This window comes from Euprymna scolopes, chromosome 12 (assembly GCF_053919585.1).
Source record: "Euprymna scolopes isolate OS-2025 chromosome 12, ASM5391958v1, whole genome shotgun sequence".
NCBI classification, from domain to species: Eukaryota; Metazoa; Mollusca; class Cephalopoda; order Sepiida; family Sepiolidae; genus Euprymna; species Euprymna scolopes.
This window is the reverse complement of record NC_136493.1, coordinates 79,351,695-79,376,744: the sequence shown is the minus strand read 5'-3', so window position 1 is coordinate 79,376,744 and position 25,050 is coordinate 79,351,695. Positions and strand designations below refer to the sequence as shown.

At 31.7% G+C, this 25,050-nt stretch overlaps 1 protein-coding gene across 1 annotated transcript in view; it reads right to left on the bottom strand.

The window, feature by feature from the left end:
• LOC145291360 (protein yellow-like) overlaps window positions 1–24,641 on the bottom strand; it is a 101,573-nt gene extending 76,932 nt beyond the window's left edge. Inside the window, exon 1 of the mRNA XM_080137133.1 lies at window positions 24,215–24,641. Within this exon, the coding sequence (XP_079993259.1) occupies window positions 24,215–24,442 (228 nt within the window). The 5' untranslated portion in view covers window positions 24,443–24,641. The remainder of the gene's footprint in view (window positions 1–24,214) is intronic.
• Between the last annotated feature and the right edge of the window lie 409 nt (window positions 24,642–25,050).

Here is a 25,050-nt window from a genome sequence, read left to right as displayed (position 1 = left end):
ACCAACATAGCATAAAAAACCTATTTAATGTAAACCTCTTCCACACCGACAACACATATACACCTAGGTTTAATTAAGCAACTTATTTCAACCAACATATCCCCTGAGATTTTAAATGCACACACTGTCCACATACATTAAACCTACTATGAAAGATATGCTAAACACATACATGCATTATATAATACAAACTATACGCTTTCTATATCGCAGAAACCATTAGAGCTTTCCCAAACAGATTCAATAGTTTATATTACCTAGCATCTTCTCCACTCTTCTGATGACAAGCATCAGGCTTCGAAATACCATAGTATAAAGACCCCTCACTTAATCAACACCATATTTGATGTCTACCCTCATTTAATTAATAAATAAATCTATATATATTCATATATAGTTTTTATACCTTCATTTGCTTTCTTATTTACTTCTAAATAAGCTCCAATAAATTTTGTTGAACTTTGTGTTATCTCGATAAGTCTCTGCTTAAAAATTGATTTTAATCTCTTCCTTTAACTTCCCTATATAATATATATATATATATATATATATATATATATATATATATATATATATATATATATATATATATATATATATATGGAACGGCTGGTTTATTCAAACTCGATAAACTAGAAATTTACAATCCCGTTTTCTGTGCAATTTTATGACAGTGAATCTTTATCATCTAACTGTGTTTTTAAATATTAAAAAGTAAATATTACCTTATTAAAAAAAACTTTTATTCGTCGGGAAAATTTCCGATTTCATCTGAGCCGATTAGTGAATATACTTCCGGTTTACCATTTTGAAATAACAAAACATAACGATTCTGACTATAATACACTTTTTTTTTAAATCGTTAAAATAGTAGCACAGAAATTGTTATTAAATAAAATAAAAAATATTTTCAGTAAATGCGGAACTATTTTTACCCATGCACCATGAGTTGATGACTTCCGATTTACAATATTTCAATATCTGTTTAATCGATAAGTACAAAAATCATTCCCTATTTTTTACTTTTAGATTCATTTGTCCATCTTAACTTTTATAACGTTTTGATTGTTTATTTTTTCCGAAAAAAAAATAGCATCCATTTATTTTTTCTATCGACTTTGCTTGACAAATTTTTAAAAAATAAACTGCAAGATGAAGTTTTGAAATGATTACATGTCTTTCATTTTATTTAGAATGACAAACATTGACCAATAAAAATGAAATTTTCGGTTCTTATGTAGTTTTGGTGCCGTGCTGAAATATATCGTTATTATTTGGAAAACCATTCTTACGGAGTAGGTGAGGGTGTTTTCTATTTTGTGCTTCCACCTTACATTTATTAGATATTAAAAACAATATATGTAAACATAGTACGGTTACCGTCTATCGTCGTATGCACCTGGCAACAATATCTCCTGTAAAATTAAACCACATTTTGGTGCTTATGTATTTTTTATATCACGCTATTTTTACATAGTTTTTTTTTTTTGGTTAGATTAAACTTTCACGATATCACGATATCTTTTTTTTTATTTTTACTATCCTTCCCATGTTACGAATGCCTTTCAAAATATTAACATTATTATTCAGCACAGTAACAAAAATATATAAGTAGCCAAAATTTTATTTTATTACTAAGACTACAAATTGTTAGGTGAAAGTACAGTTTATTATGCAATTTTCGCATCGTGCTGAAATAATAACTTTTTCCATTTTTTATTTTTACATTGGCGAGGGGAGGGTGTTTTGTAACTATACTGTGCTTTCAGATAACGATTTATTATTAAACAATAAGATAGCGTGAAATTATAAAAAAGGCAGATTTTCCGTTTAGTTGTACAAATAGACTCCAACCCTGTTATCAAAAAAGGGACACGTTGAGTCGACACCGGTGTACATATATCGTAAACAGAAAGTTTGTTTATATTTACTTGATTATTGAAAATATAACCATGTGATTAAAATTTAATTAAAATTAACAACGTTGTTTAACAAATAAAACAGAGAAATAATGAAAGATGAAGTTTTAAAACGATTAAATGTGTTTTATTTTTATAATTTAAATATAAAAACATTAAACAAGATGAATAAAATGTTGGTTTTGTTCTCGACAAGAAATAATGAAATATGAAGTTAAATATTGAATTATTGTGGAGACGCATCATCATATGCATCCGAGTGCAATATAAAATGTAAAATCAAACCAAAATCTAATTTGTATTGTTTAATGTTTTACATTTTAAATTATAAAATAAAAAATTTTAAATTATAAAATAAAAAATTTTAAATTATAAAATAAAAAATTTTAAATTATAAAATAAAACACATTTAATCATTTTAAAAATTCATTTTTGTTTTCTTTTTTATTTGTTAAACAACATATTATTTGTATTGTTTAATGTTTTAAATGTTTAATTATAAAACAATAATGTTTAATGTTTTAAATGTTTAATTATAAAACAATAATAAATGATAAAATTAAACACATTTAATCCTTTTATTTGTTAAATAATGTGGTTAATCTAAAATAAATTATACGTAAACAAACTTCTTGATATATTCCGGTGACGACCCAACGTGTCCCTTTTTTTATAACAAGGTTGTAGGTTATTTGTACAACTAAACGGCAAATCTGCAAAAAAAATATTGTGACATTATATGTCAGTCGATTTTGGGGTTTTACTTTTTTTACCAACAATACTTAGGTTAAAGCTTTTTTCCCCCTCTCTCAGAAAACTTTTAACGGTGAAAATACACTTTTTTTTACAAGAAGTTAATTTTTATAAAAGAAATATGAATGCTTTTCCTTCATTAAAGAAATTTTTAGGTGACATACAGATACGTTTCTACAAAGAAAACCGTTATTTTCTTTAGCCATTCTTTAGCCATTCTTACCATGAGGAGGGGATGGTGTTTGGTAACTATTCTGTGCTTTCAACTAACTGCTTATTACAAAAAAAGTCTTATATATATATATATATATATATATATATATATATATATATATATATACATATATATATATATATATATATATATATATATATATATATATATATATCAACTTTTATATCAATGAAACAGCTGTAATGGAATAAATCCAGGAAATAAACGAAGGTTATGAAAAAGAAAACGAGTCTTTGAATTTTCAACAAAATTTTGCACTATATATATATATATATATATATATATATATATATATATATATATATATATATATATATATATATATATAGTGGGGTTTTTTTGGGGGGTTTTTTTCATAACCTTCGTTTATTTCCTGGATTTTTTCCATTACAGCTGTTTCATATATATATATATATATAAATGATTGATATAATAATTAAATGATTGATTTTGTGCTACGAAACACATACTGTCAAGAATTGTAAAAGTTAATACTTAAAATTAAAGGAATAAATTATAAGATGGTAACCATCATGAATTTTGGGATATAGTTTTTGTCATTTATTCTCTCTCTCTCTCTCTCTCTCTCTCTCTCTCTCTCTCTCTCTCTCTCTCTCTCTCTCTCTCTCTCTCTCTCTCTCTCCCTATATATATATATATATATATATATATATATATATATATATATATATATATATATATATATATATTAGTGTTGGGACGATTAATTGGAAATCGGAAAAATCGGAAGATTTGGGGGAATCGGAATCGGAAAAATTGATGTCTATTTTCCGATGCCAAAACGATTCTTTTAATTGCCTTTTTTATTTGATTTTGTTTAAGTAAAATCTTTCATTGCTGGTAATCATGATAACATCATAAATACTTATTGATTTTAAAATACAAGTAAAGCTAAAATCGATAGATCATCCTCCACAAATGTATTTTAACGTTTAGGAAAATATATGCATATTTAACATGTATTTTTACGAAAATCGAGGAAAATAACAATCTTATAGTTAAATAATCAGAGATTAATAAAGAATCGGAATCGGTAATTGTATCGGAATCTGGAATTTAGCACGGAATCGGTAATTGTATCGGAATTGGGAAAAATATTGGAATCATCCCATCACTAATATATATATATATATATATATATATATATATATATATATATATATATATATATATATATATATATATATATTCAAGGTAATTAGGGGTTTATGGAGGATAAAAACAATATTGTCTTTTTTTTATATTTTATAGTTAATTTTATATTTATATTTTAAGCGGTCTTCATCTCTTTATCACAAAATGTAGCAAAACAAAAATGAGCAACATTGGAAAAAAACTGGAAATTTGTTTTTTGGGTTATGTTCATTACTTGCAACAATGTTCGAAAGAGTTCACATGAATTATTTTTATCGCTTTTGAAAGAAGAATTACAATTATTAGCGTTCGTTTCAACTGACAAAAACGATACACAATCGATTTCAATATGTATAATCAATGTTTAGAAACTGAAAAAAATGTGGTAAACGGTAAAAATAATATTAAGAAAAAGAAGAAAAAGAAGAAGAGGAAGAGGAAGAAGAAGAATAGTTAAAACAAAACTAATAGTAAATAAATATAGTAAAATAATAATAATAAAATTGTTGATGGTTATAGGAGCAAAGCAGCAAATACACAGAGCTAGCCAGAGAGCTGCTGCAGAGACACAACATGAAAAAGCGTTACATGGAACAAAGAACATTGAAGGTGCACATCAATAAAGTATCTACCCCCTCCTTCATTCTCTTCCATAACCCAATCACCCCCCCCCAAAAAAAAAAGAATGACACCAAATAGTCGAGAAGGGCCAAGAAGGTACCTTTGCTGCTAGCTGACACTCTTGACACTCTCTTACAATTTGTTTCGATGTCCTGGTCCATATTAGGCCAATACGTATATCCTTGCATCAAGACCTTCATTCTGGACATGCCTGGATGACAGCTATGGAATTCTTTTAGAATCCTCCTCTGCAGTGTGGTCGATATGACGCATACATTAAAGTCTGCGAACAAATACAAAATAGCGAAGTTTTTCAGTCTTTCTTTGACTTTTCATTTAATTGAACCTGTTTCTTTTTGTTTATTTGTTTGTTTGTTTGTTTGTTTTTTTCACATTTACAATAAATTAATCTGTTTCTGCTGCCTTATTGATGTCATCTGGTAACTCTCGAATCGTGTTGCACAGCAGTCCGGACAGTTCTTTTTTTTTTTCTCTCTCTCTCTCTCTCTCTCTCAATGCAGCTATCACTGTGTCCTCTAAAGGTTCTGCACATTTTCGAATCCATCTGGATATTTCATCTGCATGTCCGATATTTTTGAATGAGATGAATTCTGTTTTAAAATTATATTTCAACAGTTGTTACAGGGAAAGGCTGTTCTCTTTCCATGTAAATAAGAAGAATATTAAATAAGTGGAAATGAGATTAGGATAAGCCTAGAATCGAACCCTGTAGGAAAAGTTAAGAAATGGAATGTTAGAAATTAAAGTTATTGTTAATTCTTTTAGAAATCTGATTATTAAATATGTCAATAAAAGAATGAACAATGAAAATTAAAAATATATTGCTACAAAAATATATTAAGTTAAAAAATAGGTTAGGAGAGGAGTCTTTTGCTTGCAGAAATGTGTTTTGGACAAACACATGCATAACCACGTGAAATTATTCACGTTTGAAAAACACACTTCTGACGTCATAGACAAAGGACAGTTCTCCATATATTTCTATGGGTTCGGATTTTGCAGTCAGTCAGAGATAGTCAGAGAGAGTTGAGAGTCGGTCAGTTGTCAGTCAGTTGTCAGTTAATCCCTTAGAGGCGAAGGGATAGAAGATTAACCATGTAGATACAAGTGAATTCCTGACGTCAATCGACCGGTCGATCCGACAAATAAAGAAGTATCATCATGTTTTGTACGTGTTGTCTCGTGTCATCATTCAGTTACAACATAAAAGGTAATTGTTATTACCATTATCTATAATAAAGATTGTGTAACCCTTTGAGGATTATGCATCTCCCCTCCTCTGTGTTAAGAACTTGTATACATCTCCAGTCAGTGTATATATGCAGTCTCAAGCATCCCAGAACTGTATAAATGTCTTCTCGCCTCATCATTTTTATATATGTCCCCGTCATCTCTTAAATATGTACCCCTATTTCTGGAAGCCAATAATGCAACACAGTCTGTTTGTCGTGTGAGTGGCTATGCCTGTTTTTAGAGTCAAAAATAGTCAACAAGGGCTTGTGGTCAGTATACAATGTAAAAATCCTGCCATGAATTAATCTATGGAATTTTTTAATTGCATAAATGATTGCCAAACTTTCTTTTTCAATTTGAGAATAGTTTCTGCAAGCAAAAGTGATCTGGATGCATGAGCTATTGGCTTTGTTGGTTCCTCTTCAAGTTTATGGGGAGGTACTGTTCCTATTCCGTAGTCATTTGCATCTGACACCACAATCAATTCCTTCTGTGAATCAAAGTGGGGCAGTGCTAAATCAGATAGTAGGCATTTCTTAATCTCTTCAAATGCACTTTGGCACACGTTTGGCCAAATCCACTTTTGTGCTTTTTTTAACAATTCGTTCAATAGTGTTCTCAATTGATGCATTTTGGGAATATAAGTAGCATAATATTGTGCTAAACTAAAAAAAATGTAACTGGGTAACAATGTTAGGTGCTGGCATTTTCTCAATGGCTTCTGTTCCCTGAGGATTTGGTCTTCTGCCTTGGCCGTCAATGATTTTACCAAGATATTTTATGTTTTAAGAAAAATTCACATTTTTTTGCACTCAATTTGAAGCCGAATTCCTCAATTCTTTGGAAAACTGCTCTGATGTGTTCCTTATGTTCCTGTACATTTTTACTTTTTACGAGAATGTAATCCAAATATGCGATTGCAAAACCTAAATCGGCAATCATCGTGTCCATGATTTGCTGAAATAACGCTGGAACTACTTTCAAACGAAAAGGGGGCCTTTTGAGACTGAAGAATCCTAAATGGATATTAATACACAACTAATTTGAACATTCTTTACTGACTTTTTTCTGAAAGTAAGCCTCAGATAAATCAATTTTTAAGAAAATTTTCCCTCAATTCAGCTTTGTAAAAATGTCTTCAGGGGATGTGTGTGGATAACTATGATCCATCAGACAGTCATTAAGGCCTGTAGAAAAATCGGCACATACTCGAATCTTCTTATTTTTCTTTTTAACATAAACAGTGGGGCTTGCCCACTCAGAATACTCAACATTTTCGACCACACCATTTTCCTAAAGTTTTAGCAGTTCAATTTCAATATCTTCTTTTGACAAAGAAGACACATTTCTTTTTGGTTTAAAAGTAGGTTTCATATTTTGTTTTAACTAAAAATTCACTTCGGTCTTAGTGCAATCACCTAACCCATGAGAAAACCCTCTGGGGAATTGACTTATTAAGACAGTAAGAAAATTTTCATTTTATCTGAAATTTTTCTTTTCAGATACACTAACACTGTTACAAAATGAATTTAGGGGTAGCTCCTATAAATCGAAGAAAATAATCCATTCAATTCCAAATAGGCTAGAATTTATACCTGGAACAACTTACACTTTTGAAGAAAAAGTTTTCGATCCAAGGGATACACTGCAATTAAACTCTTCCTTGAATTTTAATCTCTTTCCGGATACTCCTTTGGTAATTTTAAACGTTTTTATTTATTTTTCCAATTTTGGACACCCAATCCTCTTCCATGTCACTTTGTCAATAGTCGAAATATCGCTACCTGTTGTTAGAGAATGGATCGAGAGAGAGAGAGGTAGGTAGGTGTGTAAATTATATCGAGACACATTGACCAGAAGTCAGGATCAGCTTATCGGATTGCGTGTGAGTCACATGATCAGGTTAGCTGAATCGCAGATATTTGGTTTGGACTTAGAAGACGACGGACAGCTTCACAGACGTCTCCTCCCCTTCACTGGGAGAGACGCTGACGTGTGTAGAAACGAGACCAAGAGAAACCACGCAAGCCAGAGATTCACTTCCCATCCTTCTGCGAGACATCTGGAAAGTGAAATAAACTATAAAACCAATTTTTTGTCTTGGAGTGATTGAATCTTCGTCCCCAAAACAAGTACCAGCCTCCCTCCAAGACGAAATGAATTCAGATGGACCAACCTCGACAACATGCGAAGGTATATTGAAAAATACATGTACCACACACGCACACACACACACACACAACGGCATATGAACAAATAGACAGAATAACTAGACGATCACACACGATCCCCTTTATGATACAACAACACAACACCTGTATCCAAAAGTAATTTCACTATGTGACCATTTATTTTGGTATTGACAAATTTTCGTTCATCCCCTTGTCTCACTTCTTTTGACAACACAACATTTACTTTTTAGTTAAATTTTTGTCTTTGTTTATTTTGTTTAGCACTGGGAGACTTGGTGTCCGACTAAACCACATTTGGCACAAGGTTGATCTTTAAAATGGGAATTTTTTTTAAGTTCAAACCCGCACAACTCCAACATTCAAAACTTTTTCCTTTATTCTTGGGAAATGTTTTTTGTTTTATTATTTGGACGTGGGATGTAGTTTTTCCCTCTGTCCTTGTGGTGTCCCTTTTCACATTCATCAACTTTTGACATTCTTCTGTCATTTTTTGCAAGTTCATTTCTTGATCTTGCTCCATAATTAATGAAATTCTTGACCTCAAATTCTTGTCCTTCGGTGCTGTCAGTCCCTGAACAAATATATAACACTTAAACATGTCAACTGATAGATCTTTCAATTTAAATAGTTCACACTGGGCGTTGACTTTACCTGCGTATATGACAATATCATCAGTTTCTTCTTTTTACATGTTTAAAAACTTATATCTTGTATGAAAAAGACTGTCTCTTTCATCAAATATCGAGTACAAAATTTAAAGAGTTTCCAAAAAAGAAATATCTTCCGGTTTCTTTGGGAAAATCAATTTGTAAATTTTGTATTTTACCCCGTACCCAATTTCTGAAGTAGAAGTGTGATTTTTTCTTCGTCGAACCATTTTTCACATCTTTTTGTAAAGATCGTCTCGAACCTACGATAATAGGCGGGAAAAGTGTTACTGCGTTCTGGGTCGTATTTGAACTCAGCTGCTGAAAAAAATCTACACGAACTATCATTAGATTTTTGTGACAAAAGAGTTTCACAAAATAGTCGGTTATCCGCAGTTTTCTGTATAACAAGTGTTTCAAAACGCTCCTGTTGAACCAATATCTGTTTTTGAAAGTCAATTTGTTTTTGGGCTTTTTTTTGTTTTGTTTTGTTTTTTGTTTTGTTTTTTTTTGTTTTTTTTGCTGAGTGATCAAACTCTCAGTTAACGTTGATATTTGTTCTGAAGCCATTGTTTTAATGCACAAATATTAAGTCAACATATACAGAAAATTTTGTTCAAAAACAAAATGCTCACCTTCACAGATTTTGTTACAAAAAAAATTGTCAACACTGAGAAATGTTCAGAAAAATTCACTGTACAAAATATCAACACTTTACAAATTTCAAGAGATCCTTTTCGTCTTAAACTTCGTCGTAAACTTCTTTTTAAAAATTTTCTTATGAAGGAAAAACAGTTCCCATAGTACTGTTCATTTTGTTGTTTTTTATTGTATTAACCAAAACAAAACACATCTGGATCGCTTTTCAAAAACGAATTTGTAAAACAAGTTGAAAAATACTTCTCATGAAGAAAATTCAAACAATTGTTATGGCGTCAACTTTTCCGAAGTTCAAAGAAAGAAAAATGTTGTTTAGCTCAACAATAAGAACATAAAAATTATTTTCACTTCCGTAAACTGGCGCCAGCCATCAGTCTTTCGCTTTTTCCTTCAACTGGATGTAAACTTTGAGAGAAAAAAAATTCCTCGGGCACCATGTTCTTTTTTTTTTTTTTTTTTTAAGTAAATGTCGTCAATTGATATATTCTATGCTGGCGATAATATAGGGATAATTAAGATAAAGGATTTCGTGAAGGAAATATAAAGGAATAAATATGTACTGTAGTTTCAAATAAAAGGAAGGGAAGTTTATTAACGTATTTACAGAGAAACAATGTGTAGTGTTTAGTATTGTAGTGTAGAGTCTCTCTTCTTGTATATCTGATGACCGGTGATACTGTCCCTTATTTAAAATGTTCCGGTGATGGTTACATATCTCACCATAACAAATAATAATAATAATAATAATAATAATAATAAGAAGAAGAAGAAGAAGAAGAAGAAGAAGAAGAAGAAGAAGAAGAATCTGATGGAGTTATTAATAATCATTTTAACCATGGTCTCATAGTAACGCGTACGCATAAATTTATATATGTACACCGATAGGTGTATCAAAAGCCGCCATTAAAAATGCGTGAATGGACTTAAATAATTCAACTTACTATCTTTCGAAGCTTATAACTACTTGAAAAATGTAATTCAAACCCTAATTTTTTTTTTCAATTAAAGGAGCAAAGACCTAATTGGGAGAAATTGGAATCAGAGGAATGGCTGCAAAGATACAATGAATACAATAATAAAAACAACTGAAATATTAAGAAAAAGCCTTGAATGCGGAGACTGATATACATGAGACACATAAGCCGGTCAATCTGCTGCAGAGACAAAATATGAAGAACCGTTACATGGAACAAAGAACATAAAAGGTGTATATCTATAAGCTCTTTATCCCCTCCCCCTCTCGTATTGCCCCATCACCCGACCCCAAAGAGGTATACCAAATAGCCGAGAAGGATCAAGGAGGATGGAAAGACCGAGGAGTGACCTGACTTCCGCTAGATAAGTGCGAAGAGAACTTAGACTTTGGGGAGACTTATTGCTACTCAAATTCCAGTTGAAACCAATGGCCGCTGCCAGTGAGAAATCAATGGTAAGCGGCTGTTGCGATAGCGCAAATTCATTTGCAAATATTATCGAAAGAGGTGGAGAGTACTGCAAACCTGGGGTGACCTGTTGTCATTCAGCTTCCAGGGGACACCCCATGTTGTTTTCAAGGAGAGATCTTTGATGACTTGTATGAAAGCTCCTTTTGAGCCAATAATAAAATAAGAAGAAGACGAAGAACAACAACAACAACAACAACAACAACAATCTATATATTAATAGGATAGCATGTGTGTTATTTATTTTGTGTGTCACGCTTTCATCCGAGTGACTGTCGTTTAATTGTTATGGAATTCCATTTCTTGCAATAAATAATTTTATCAAGATTTTTATTCAATTTCAATCATAGTTGATAACACTAAAGTCATCTATGTTTTTATAAATAATTTATCTCTTTTATTATTATTATTATTATTATTATTATTATTATTATTATTATTATTATTATTATTATAGATGTATATACATATATATATATATATGTTTTATACAAGTTTGTATTAATATATTAAATTATATTTTTATTTCGATGTTGTTGTTGATGTTTTTATTTTGTGTTCATTTGTTTATAGTTTGTTTTTATGTTTTTTTTTGTTTTATTTTATATGTATTTGTATTTGTGTGTAAAGAAGGGGTAATTCGGGCTTGTTTTTTATGTATTTTTATTTGTTTTGTTTTGTTTTGTTCTTTTATAGCCATAATATTCTGTCTTTTTTACGTATATAGGCACTTATTTACATATTTTCTTTTGAAATGTGCAGTACTGCAGTACCGAGTAAATTATAGTGTAAGGGAGATAATTCTGCTTAACTTTATTACTTGTGTCTTTTCTTTTCTTTCTGTTTTTATCTTTCTAAAGTTTAGCAAACATATATATATATATATTATATATATCTACCACATATGCACAGACACCCGTACATAATACACATACACACATAAACACACATATACCATACGTACATACCATATATATATACTATATTCAGTAATTATAGCGTAAGGGAGATAACTCTGTCGAACCTAATTTCTTTATATATTTTTTTCTCTTTGGAAAATTTTATTGACTTGCTATAAATATATTTTATTTTGCTGGCCTGCATATATATATATATATATATATATATATATATATATATATATATATATATATATATATATATATCCTTAGTGGTTATAGTATTATTTCCCAGTTTATGTATGGGTATTTGCTTTATATTTCGTGTTTCTATTTTTTTTTTCATGTTTGTTACATGCTATTTTTTTTCTCTAGGATTACATATACTTTTAATTTATATATATATTTTTTATTTTTATATGTTGTATCTTGCTGTTGCTATGGCTACCCTTATATTTATTAAATCTATATACTTCAATTTATATATATATATATATATATATATATATATATATATATATATATATATATATATATATATATTAATATTCATATTTTTTTTTTCCAAATTTGTATATTGTCTTTGCTCTGGTTCCCTTGTAATAAGGGGGTCAAAGGATAAAGGGAGAGCTCAGTTCTAGTCTGTTATTCAAGGAAGGTTTGTGTTTCGAGATAAGGAGTGCTTCGGCATTTCTAAGGTTTCCAACGTTTCTGACTGAGGCAAGGATATAAACGCGAATATTACGTTGTGTGCTGTTGCATGAGATAATATGTTTGTGGAATGAGGAGATTCTGGTGTTTATATGTTCTTTAATGCGTTGGTGTAGTGGTCTTGTAGTACTCCCTATGTAGGATTTGTTGCATTTAGTGCATTTCAGGTCATAGACCACGTGGGTGCGCAAACATATGCCTGTATCTTTGATAGGACATTTAGATATGGAGCAAGCGTCGGGTATATGTGATGGGTGTTTCTGGGTTAGGTGCTGTCTTAAGGTGGTGCTGGTGTGGATAAGTTGTATGTCTAGCTTCTCATGGCTCTATGGATAGCAGAGGAGATTCTATCATTGAAGAAGGGGAGCTTGAGGAAACAGGTATTAGAGAGAGTTTGGCGGGGTTTTTTTTTGAGTGAAGATAAGGTAGAATTGGAATAGCCGTTTATGGAATGTGTGTAGGAAGTTGTTAGTGTGCAGGATTTTGTCGGATGTGTTAGTGCACTTGTTGCGTATGCGTGAAATCTCTGCGTGTGCATAGCTCAGTTTGTCTTTGAGGGGTAAGGCGGATCTAAAGTGTACAAACAAACGTCTGCAGGCAGGTTTCCTGTAGAATTTTGTGAAAATAGAGCCGTTTTCTTTGATGTTAAGTTTGAAATCGAGGAGTGAGAGAGAGCCAGAGTTGTCTGGGTGTTCTATGGTGAACTGTAAGTGGGGGTCAGCATTGTTAAATGTGTTGAAGATTTTGATGGCTTCTTCACGGGAGCATGTGAGTATGAGGATGTCATCTATATATCTCATGAAGAGAAGGTAGGAGTTACAAGTGCTGAGTGCTTGTCCTTCTAGTCTATCCATATAAGCAATAGCTAGGAGACCAGAGAGGCTAGAGCCCATGAGTAGGCCAGACATTTGCTTATAGGTGTGGTTAAGAAATGTGAAGTATGTGTTGTCAACAATCACTCGGAGAAGTTGGTGGATGTCGGCCGGGGTTATTCCAAAACGGTGTAAGTTATTGAAGGATATGAGGTCAGCCATGAGGTTGATGGCAGGGTGTGCCGGGATGGAAGTATACAGGGAGACAACGTCCAGGCTGAAGGAGTATCTGTTAAGCCTCAATTGTTGGGGAGGTAACCTGTGAAGCCTGTCGATGACTTGGTTAGAGCTGTTGACATGGGCTGGGAAGGTAGAGAGTAGGGGTTTAAGTAGTCTAGAGATGAGCCACGAGATCTTATAGAGAGGACTGTTGATGCTGGAAACTATGGGTTTGATTTGTGTGTGGGGGTTATTTTTGTGAGTTTTTATGAGGTGGTAAAAAGTGGGGAGTTTGCTGTTTTTGGTAGTAAAGTTTAGTCTATATTGTTTTGGAATATTTCTGTGAGAGCAAATATGTGACCAGGTTCTATTGATAGTGTTCTCTATTTGGGTGACAGTGATATTGTTGGCTGGGGTGTAGAGGTTGGTGTTGCTAAGGTGGTCTTGGGCGAGGGAGTCATAAGAGTCTTGGGAGATGATACAAAATTCTTTACCTTTGTCAGAGGATAGGTAGACGAAGTTTTTTCTTTGAGGCACTCCAGGGTCAGGTGTTGGGCTGTTGACAAGTTGGGTATGATGCGCGGCTGTTCTTGTTTAAGTATGGCGAAAATCTTGTGCTTAAGTCTTGTAAGTTTCATGTCAAGGAGGTGGTTATTAGGGAGTGGGTGTAAAGGGTGATCAAGCTGAAATACAGGAAATGAGGTGTTAAAATTATCCGAATGGTTGTGGTTGGTGTCATTGGAGCAGGCTAGAGCAGACAGCCATTTAAGATGATAAGCGGTTCTACAAAACTGGGTTTCTATGTTTAGTCTTACTTTGTCCGTAATTTTCTGTGTGGTGGCGAACTTGGGACGGAAGGACAGAAGGTCACTCTCCGTTGTCGAGAGGATATCAGTATGGTCGGTGACGAGGGTTTGGCGTGTAGGTGGGTTGTCTGAGTTTGGTTCTTGAGTGTTACCTTTGTGACTGTTGGGATGTGGTTGTGAGGATTTCCGTTACTCTTATCCCGGATATATATATATGTATATATATATATATATATATATATATATATATATATATATATATATATATATATATATATATATATATATATATATGGGGGGTCGCAGCTTTATAATATATAAAAATCGATAGAGCATTAACTCTATAACAATATATACGAAATTTGCAAGAATTAAAATATCAATTTAAGCATACTTTACGTTCCTGCTATAAATACTTTTGCAGTTTTAGCAAAAAAAAAAGCTACAATAATATCAGAGCGTCTCCATTTACGCCGAACATCTATAGAAAGCCAACACCAATATATTATATATGAATGAATCCCTTGTGGAATTTCCACAGGTTCGCCGATAATAATAATAATAATAATAATAATAATAATAATAATAATAATAATAATAATAATTATTATTATTATTATTATTATTATTATTATTATAAATAAAGAATATTGAGCGATAAAAATCAGGAAAGACATAACCATGGCATGGATTGATTACAAGAAAGCCTACGACAGAATCCCACAAGCATGGATGATTGAATGTCTAAGAATGTACAAGATATCTGACAAGATTATTAATATTATTAAGAAAGCAATGGAAACCTGGAAACTGGAGCTGACAGCTGGATGACGGCACCTGACTGATATAAGAATACAGAGAGGCATCTTCCAAGGAGACTCACTATCACCACTACTGTTTACCATAGCCATGATGTCACTAAACTACATACCGAGGAAATGTAATGTTGGATGCAAATTTACAGACACAGAAAAAAGAATAAACCACCCCATGTATATGGATGACCTGAAACTGTTTGCTAAAATCAAAAAGAAACTGGAAAAATTGATAAACATAATCAAAATATTAAGCCAATATATTGGAATGGAATTTGGAATAGAAAAATGTGCTTTATTAGAGACGAAAAAAGGGGAAACTAGAGACATCAGAGGGTATGGAACTCCACAACCAAGAGAAGATGAGAGTGCTCAGTGAAAATGACACTTACAAATATCTTGGAATGCTAGTAGCTGATACCATTAAATCTACAGAAATGAAAGCTAAGATTGAAAGAACGAGGAAACTGTTAGAAACAAAGCTATATAGTAGGAATTTAATTAAGGGTATAATTATCTGGGCAATATAGCTAATAAAGTACTCTGGACCGTTCATAGGATGGAGTAAAGAAGAACTTAGATATCTTGATCAGAGGACGAGGAAATTAGTGATAATACGCAACGCATTACACCCAAAAGACGATGTACTGATTGACTGATTGATGTGAACAGGAGCGAAGAAGAAAAGGAACTTATAAACGTAGAAGACTGTGTAGAAGACACAAAAAACTGGAAAATTACATAAGTCAAAACACAGAAAGATTGATCTCTGCAGCGAAAGAGACCGCCAAGAACAACAATACAAGAAACGATGAAACCAGAAACAAAAAGATAAGAAAAGAAAAGTGGGAAAAGTGGACGATTTATCAAAATAACAAAAGAAGAGGACCATAAAAGCACCTGGATATGGCTAAGAAAAGGACACATGAACAGAGAAACAGAACCCCTACTGACAGCTGCACAGAACAACGCAATTATAACTAACCACATTAATGCTAAATTAGATAAAGCACAATAAAACAGTAAATGTAGACTCTGTGGACAGAGAGACAAAACAATAAACCACATAATAAATTAATTCAGCAACTAGCCCAAAATGGATTTAAGAACAGGCAAGACTACATGGGGAAGACAGTGCAATGGGAACTCTGCAGACGACTACTCCTCCAACATGCTGAAAAATGGTTCAAACACAAAGCAGAGATATATATAAACTGCAACAGAAATGACATGAAAAGCCGTAACCAAGAGAACTAGTACACCAAAAATGAAATATGCCCATTCCCCCTTCCCCCCTCTCTTTCTCTTTCCCCTCCCTTTCCATCCCCCCACCAATAAAAAAACCCTGGCGTCAACATGATTGGCATTGCACCAAATAGTCGAAAGGTCAAGGAGGATAGAAAAACCGAGGAGAGAAAGCATTAACCAGACTTCCATTGGATGAGTGTAAGGAAGACTGGAACCTTAGAGAGGCTTATTGTCACTCAAATTCCAGTGAAGACCAATGGCTGGAAAAATCAATTGTAAACTCTTGTTGCGATAACGCAAATTAATTTGCAAATAACATCGAAAAAGGTGGAGAGTACTGGAAATCTGGGGAGACTTGCTGTCACTCAGACTCCAGGGAGCACCACACATTGTTCTCACAGAAAATGCGTTCATGATGGTCTGTGAAAACTCCTAGTGAGTGAATAATAGGTATCTCCACAGCGTTGTGTCACATTAACAGCAACGTCATCATTTTGTGTATATTCTGTGTCAATTTCTATGGATAGGCATTAGTGCTAAAATGGTTAATGGAATTTTTTTTTTTTTTTTTTTGCTATCGGATTTTCATATTTATATTGATTTAGAAAAATTAGTAATTTAATATTTATGTATTTATTAATCCGTTTGGCTTATATTGTGTTATTACAGAGTGTAATTATTAATAATAATATAAGTATTTGTATATTAAATAAAAAATAATTAACATTTGAAGATTATTCTTTTCATTTTACATCAAACAAATCGTAGATAATAATAATAATAATAATAATAATAATAATAATAATAATAATAATAATAATAATAATAATAAAACTTATGCTTATGTATTTATATTGTATTTTCAAGTTAAATTTAAGTTTCTCGATATTTTTTAATCAAATTGTTAGGTGAAAGTGCAAAACAGTTACAAAACTCCCACTCCTTCCCATGTTAAGAATGGCTTTCTAACTACTAACGTTATTATTTTAGCACGATAAAATAAAAAAAAATAATTTCTCATATATTACGAAAAGCAACTAGTCCGTATAATGATTTAAAAATATGAGAAAAAAGTCACAAAGAAATCGAAATGTATACATTAAACGATGAACTTATACGATTTTTATGCAGAAATTTATGAATAAATAAAATTTACAATAAAAAATGGATAAAAAAAACAATATAAGATTTACCTTTTGCAAAACAAATAGATTTTTATTAACGAACTACACAGACGAGAGATAATAAAATAAAATCAAGTTTAACGTTTTCTGTTGACATTTATGTATTTAAAGATAATGTTGATTACAGGCCTCCGTACTTCTATTTTTTTAAAAAGCGCAAAAAATAAAGATCACCCTCTATCAATAAAATGTATCAATTAAATAAGTAAATCAAAAGTAATTTTTTAAGTCGATTTTGGATTTGCAATTTTTATTATCTCAAGAGGCATATATTCAATTATAGGAATATATTTTTATTATTGGAAACCTGTTATAAAAAAAATCTTCGTTTAAATTTCATATCCCGTAATATTTGAATTTAATATCATTTAAAGCTTTTTAAAAATAATTATTTTTAGAATTATGTTTTCATGTTTTTGTTGTTGTTGTAATTCAAATACTTATATTACCGAGAAAAAATATCAAGAAAAATTGTTCATTTTATTATTTTCTTTTTTAATATATAATATCGATTTTATGTCCATTTTTATTTACACTTTAAGGTAAGTGAAATAAATAACGGGATTTTATATATCTATAAAATAACTGTGTTTTTTTTTAATTATGTGATCGCTTCAGCTTTAAAAAATGTTGAAATTTTTATGAACCTACATTTATTTCATTTAGTTTTCGTAACATAACATATGGATGGAGGTAGAACATCTAAAAAAATATTTCCTCTAATATATTTAACGAAACCTACTTTTATTATGTAAGATTATTTCATAATTAATAAATAGCGAAAATTTCAGGAAAATATGACTGTTATTTGATTTTTGCTAGATTTTTAAAACATGGGTTTGTTTACGGCTTAAAAAACGTCACTACATAAAAACGTTGTTTTAAAGCGTCGATGATGTAAACACAATTTTTGTCTCGCATTTTCATTATTTTTGTATCCTGTAAAAAATGTTTGGAAAATATTAGCAATTTATTTGAAGCTTCTCCTTTTAAATGGTAGAAAAGTTCTGATGATAATATTAAATCAAATTACGGTTACATGGTGTTACATATAAGGGGGGGTTAAAACTGTGGCGCGCGTTGGGGGTACCTAGTGAATAATAATAACAATTTAATGTGATGGAGATAAGAATCATTATTTATATGACAGTCCAAGTGTAAAGTGCATACATGAATTAATGTATGCATACCGACACACCGACACACACACACACACACACACACACACACACACACATATATATATATATATATATATGTATATATATATATATATATATATATATGCACATATATAAATCTCATCAACTTTGTCGTCTTTCAGGACGCTTCACCACCGAAGATACACGACTTCTCCAGTTCTCTCGATCTCGCATGACATTGTAAGTCTCGAGCGCTTTCCAATCCTGTGTCCTGTAGCAGGTTGTCAATGTAGCTCATTCTTCTTCTATCATAGTTTGGGCGTCCATCTGTTGGTATCCAGAGAACTAGCTTGCTGGCGTCATCTTCGCTGTGTCTCGTGCGTAATAGATGCATACATATACATACACACATATATATATACATATACACATACGGATATATGCATGCATATATATATATATATATATATATATATATATATATATATATATATATATATATATATATACTACAGAATAAAGTTATTTAACAATCAGCTGGTATGCAAACCTGTGATTATAAGATTTACAAAATATTACTGGCAGTAATATTCTATAAGTATTATCACATCTAAATAAGAATTGCTCGATGTACAAGATAGAGCAAATAGATAAAATTATAGTCATTTAATGAATTAAAAAAAAACTTTTTTGAAGTGAAATGTTTGAGTTTAATATCAAAGATTTTTATTATCCTAAGCAAGACAAAGGATAAGGAGATAAAATTTCTAAAGTATTCTTTGCCTTGCTTAGAATAATAAAAATCTTTGATATGAAACTCAAACATTTCACTTCAAAAAAGTTTCTTTAAATTCATTGAATGACTATAATTTTATATATATATATATATATATATATATATATATATATATATAATATAATATAATATAATATAAAGCCGAATGTGTGTGTGTGTGTGTGTGTGTGTGTGTTCACGAATAGGCTCCTATATGGTTGATTATTTTAAAAAAACTGATTAAATATAATGATAGATGTATCGAGACACATGAATGGGTATGTTTGATCCTGCAGAACGGTAGTTCATTAAAATTGTGGGGTCTGCGTTCGCGCCTGGTCCACAAAGTATGGAAATAAAAAAATTAAAAATTAAAAAAAAACGTTTACAAGTGTTTTTGATATAGATGTACATAAGAATACTTTGATAAGTATGTTTTAATTTAAATAGGGATGGTATAATAAAATTGTTGAGTCTGCGTTCGCGCCTGGCCTACATAGAATGGAAATAGGCACAGACTTTAATAAAGACTTTTGATATCTATCTCCGTAAGTATACTTTGATAATTATGTTTCAGTTTGAAGAAATATGGTATAATAAAAATTATGGGGTGTTCGTTCGCACCTGACCTCCATAGAATGGAAATATGTCACAAAGTTTAACAAGGTTTTTTTTTAATATAGATCCACAGAATATTGTGTTAAGTGTTTCAGTGTGAACAGGTATGGTATAATAAATTATGGGGTTTATCTATTTTACTTTTACTTTCATCGTATTTTGCTTTGGTTTTGATACCCCCAAATTCGAAGCTATCTCTTTACAACCCTTCCTTTTCATAACCTATCATACTTTCATAAATCAGAGTTCATTTTCTGTAGGCTGTTTTGAACCCAATCACCGAAGGGTACTTTTGCTAGTATATATATATATATATATATATATATATATATATATATATATATATATATATATATATATATATATACAGGTGCATACTCATACTACCAAAAAAATTTATTTGCTCATACACATACATAAAATAAAGTGAACAAGTAGAGATATGAAGCTAAAGATGTATAATGTGTGTGTGTGTGTGTGTGTGTGTGTGTGTGTGTGTGTGTGTGTGTGTGTGTGTGTGTGTGTAATAAGTATAATGAAACTATAAAACTCTTACTCTGAAGAACAATTCTGTAATATATTAATTGGCATATAAAATTTTATAGGAATAAAGATGGATTTAAAATAGAAAAAAAAAGCTGAAGTTCCTTTGGTACGAGACAGGCAAATAGATAAAAGGAAGGAACCCTAGCCGTGCAAATCTGAAAGCCAATGTGTGTGTATGTGTATATGCTGTAATAGAAACCGTAATACGTGACAGAAAAAATGGATTTGATAGAGCAAAGCTATGTGGAAATGTGAATTCACATTCAATCAAAATGAGCACAAAGAAAACGATTTCGTAATTTGATTTCTTGTGAACTTTTTAAATAATCGGACTATCAACTTTAGCCAGCGTTAAAATTAGCACAGGCGGCAACCGTTAATTTTAATACGTTTTTCTTTTTGTTCAGTACTGAACTCTGGTTGACTAATCCGTGATCCAACTGTGTTCTTTAGATATTCACTTGTGTATCGTGATAGTTCAAATCCATTTGAGCCAAAAATCAATGCCTCAATTGCCAAGACACTTCTTTATATAAAAAAAAAAAAAATAGTCGCATCTTTTTATTTAAAAAAAAATCACATTTTTCAAACACAAAACGACATTTCTAGATATTTTCTGTTTAGTGTCCTACGTTTTGCAATGAATAGCCAATATGTTTATGTTAACATTGGCTCGCTTAGGTTGATGTTCCTATTTACTTGCCTCCCCACCAGGGCAAAGTTAGACACAATGACCGGTTTTTTAATGTGGGGAAATTCCAGCTCCCCAAAAACGGGCACTCTGGATAGGAACAAAAATAAAAAAATGTCTTAGTCTAGAAGGATTTCTTATCCACTGACCGAGGACAGAAAAAGTGAAGTGTATTATAGGAACAGATATTACACTTTGTTCTTAGCCAAAAGGCTAAGAAAAGCTAGATATTAGTGTGATTTTTTAATCTAAAAAGCAAACACCGGAAGTTTCAGAAAAGAAATGATTTTAATCATTTAATAAAATATTTTATAAAATTTTTTAGTTTTCTAAAATGTTTAAATTAACATTACGAAATAATATTTTTTAGAAATGTGACCACACTCCAATTTAAAATTCGAGCAATCGCGCAAACGTACACATAACTTAACAATCGTCAATAACATCAGACATATCCTTTTCTTTGGCCACAAAGGGTAACCCCTCAGGGTTAATACCACCAGAAAAAATGAAAAGAAAAAAAAAGAAAAATTAACAAAAAAAACAACAGCCTTTTTTGAAAAAGGTGTCTTAGACTGAAAGCCTAAGTTGGAAAAAAAAAACGATTTTAATAATTTAATGAAATTGAAATAGTTTATAACATTTTTCTAAAATTATCAATCTTACGAAATATTTTCAAAGATTCTTTAGATAGGAGTTTAACTCCTATCTAAAGATTTTTTATAATATATATCTTAAGCTTATAATATCTTAAACTAATAATATCTTAACTTATAAATAAAATTTATTTTTCGAGTATTTTCATTTCTTTAAGGCTCTCATTTATTGTCAATAAGCAGGGTTAATCGGCGTTGTCTGTGCATTATAGCAAAATGACACTAACGATACATGAACAAAATCTCGTTGTTAACACTAAAAATCCTTGTGGAAAACGTATAATTCCCATCCCGCCAGTAATGGGTTGATTAAGGATCAATTCTGTGCAATTTTTTTTTTTTTTTTTTTTTTTTTTGATTCTTTTTTAAAATAAAAATATTTAGCATCAACACAATACAAATTCAAGAACCATAATTTTTAAATGATGAAATGTTCCTTTTTTTTCTTGTCGCAAAAGCCTTTATATATATATATACTAGCAGACCGCTCGGCGTTGCCCGGTCGTAAAATACGCTTAAATATGATATTTTGATTCATGCAGATTGGACTCAATATATAGTAATGATTTAAAAAGTTTAAAAAATAAAATGAGTCGTGCGCCACCACCGAGAATCGAAACCAAAATGTTTAGCTGACGATTTACTTTTTTATTTGACGTTAATGCCTGAGCTATAAAAACATGTTTGTTGCAAGGCTAAAAATTAAAACATGAATCAATAGCTACTACGTTATGCATGCATACTCGTAATGGCGTCGTTCGATTTTCACCTGGCAAATTCCATTTCTTTAATTTTCACACTTTTGCAACGATTTTCCCCGGTTAAAACCCGAATATAAAATTTCGCATGGGTACAAATACCCTATATATTAAGTTTCATGTCTGTAGACCAAAAACTGACAGAGTAGTTTGGTAGGCAAAATTGTTAAACAAATATATATACGCATACATAAATATATAGAGATTGAAGTTTGTGCTTATTATAAGCTTTTTACGCAAATATTACGCAAGTATGTAGAATATCGCAATAGTTTAATAAAGATGATCATCTCATAAGAAACCTTAAAACCTAATAGGGAATTAATTAAAATGAATGTTGAAAAGAATATGCAAATTCGCTAACTCTTTTGCAGGTGAATGCAATTCCACGACCCATATATAAGAAAGTTGTATTTTCTTTTTAAATAAAAAGATGAATATCGATACACAAAAAAAAAAAAGATCAGCGCGGGGTCGAATATTTTGTTGATTAGGATCTGGCCCCCTTCTTCAAGCACCAAGGTAATGATCAGATACGATTGGAAAAGATTAAATCCCGCGGCCTCTGACCGAAGATGGATAAAGACAGCGAGTCTGTGCATGCGTAGCGGTGCTAAGTTGGAATTCGTATTCCCCGCCTAAGAATGGCGAGCACAGTCCAGATCCTGCCGGACTCTAGACCCCTAAAAAGTGTTTAGACTAGGTTCTTAGCTAGCCGAGTGAATAGTCCACACCATCTCCGATAGGAAACCTCCAAGATGCCCATGCCCCGATATTTTTTTTTTTTTTCGTCCCCGGCCACGCCAATAAGTGATCTTGGAGCAACTTCACATACCCCACAACACCATTTTCTTTGATCCCGCCTAGAATCCAGTCTCATGTAGAGAATGACCTGGTTGTTTTCGACCCACAATAAGCCGGAAAACAGTGCGTGTTCTACCACCTAGAGAGGGCTGAGAGTGTCTTACTAACATTTTGATTTTTTCTTTTGAACTTTTTCCACCAACCAAGCCAATGAAATACAACAAAACGATTATAGTCATCGATATCGTTCTATGTTTACCAATTTTTGAGTGGCCTTGTGCCTAACTTTTTGTTTTTTAGTGCTTTATTTGCAACTTTTCAGAGTAAATAAAAAATATATGACTCAATACACAATTTACAACCAAATAATAAATAAGAAATTTGCATCATTCAAAACATCATATTTAAGCGTATTTTACGACCAGGCAATATATATACAGGGTGTCCACAAAGTCTGACTACATAATGTAGCCAGACTTTGTGGGTGGACACCCTGTGTGTATATATATATATATATATATATATATATATATATATATATATATATATAGAAAGAGAGAGAGAGAGAGAGAGAGAGAGAGAGAGAGAGAGAGAGAGAGAGAGAGAACTACTACTGCGTATTAAAATATTAAACGTAACAGAGTAGACGTACCTGGTGCTCAAAGACTTCCAATCCACTGAGAATGCAATTCTCTGGTATATACTTTCCCGTCGTTATATAGTTGTTTTTGATCGTCTCGTTCGGCCACATGAAGTCCAGCTTGATCCATTCATAAGCAACTTGCGTGTCGCCAATTTTTTCATCGGTGGACGCGGGAGATGCGAATAAAATCACCTGCGACGCTACTAGCAGAAAAATCTTCGAGCAAATCATCTCCATCTTGTTTGGCGCTTGATGCAAACCAGCTCGCCAATATGCAGCAAGTGTAAGGCTTGATTTAATTCAGACCTACCAGACTTGTCGAATTCTAATTAAAGACAAAGTTGAAGAGTTTCCCACGATAAAAACGAAGTACGCCGGACCAAGTTGCGCACACGAAAAAAAAACACACACACACACACAATAGACGCGTGAGAACAAGTTCATTTGTTCCTAAAACAATTCTTTTGTTTGTAATAATGCAGAACAGCAAAACTGGTTCTGGTCTTCTTTTTTGTTCTGTGTTTAGAAAACACACCTCTATGATTATGAAAAAATGTACCTGAAGTATATCGTTATCCGGCACTAAATTGAGACATGGAGACATCATTTAGCTAGATGAGTTCATTTTTTTTAATTATGGCAAATGATCTGACATCCTAGCAAGGGATCTATCTATTTAATCTATTCATATCTATCTATCTATCTATCTATCTATCTATCTATCTATCTATCTGTCTCTGTCTGTCTGTCTGTCTGTCTGTCTGTCTCTCTCTCTCTCTCTCTCTCTCTCTATCTATCTATCTATCTATTTATATATATATATATACACACACACACATACACAC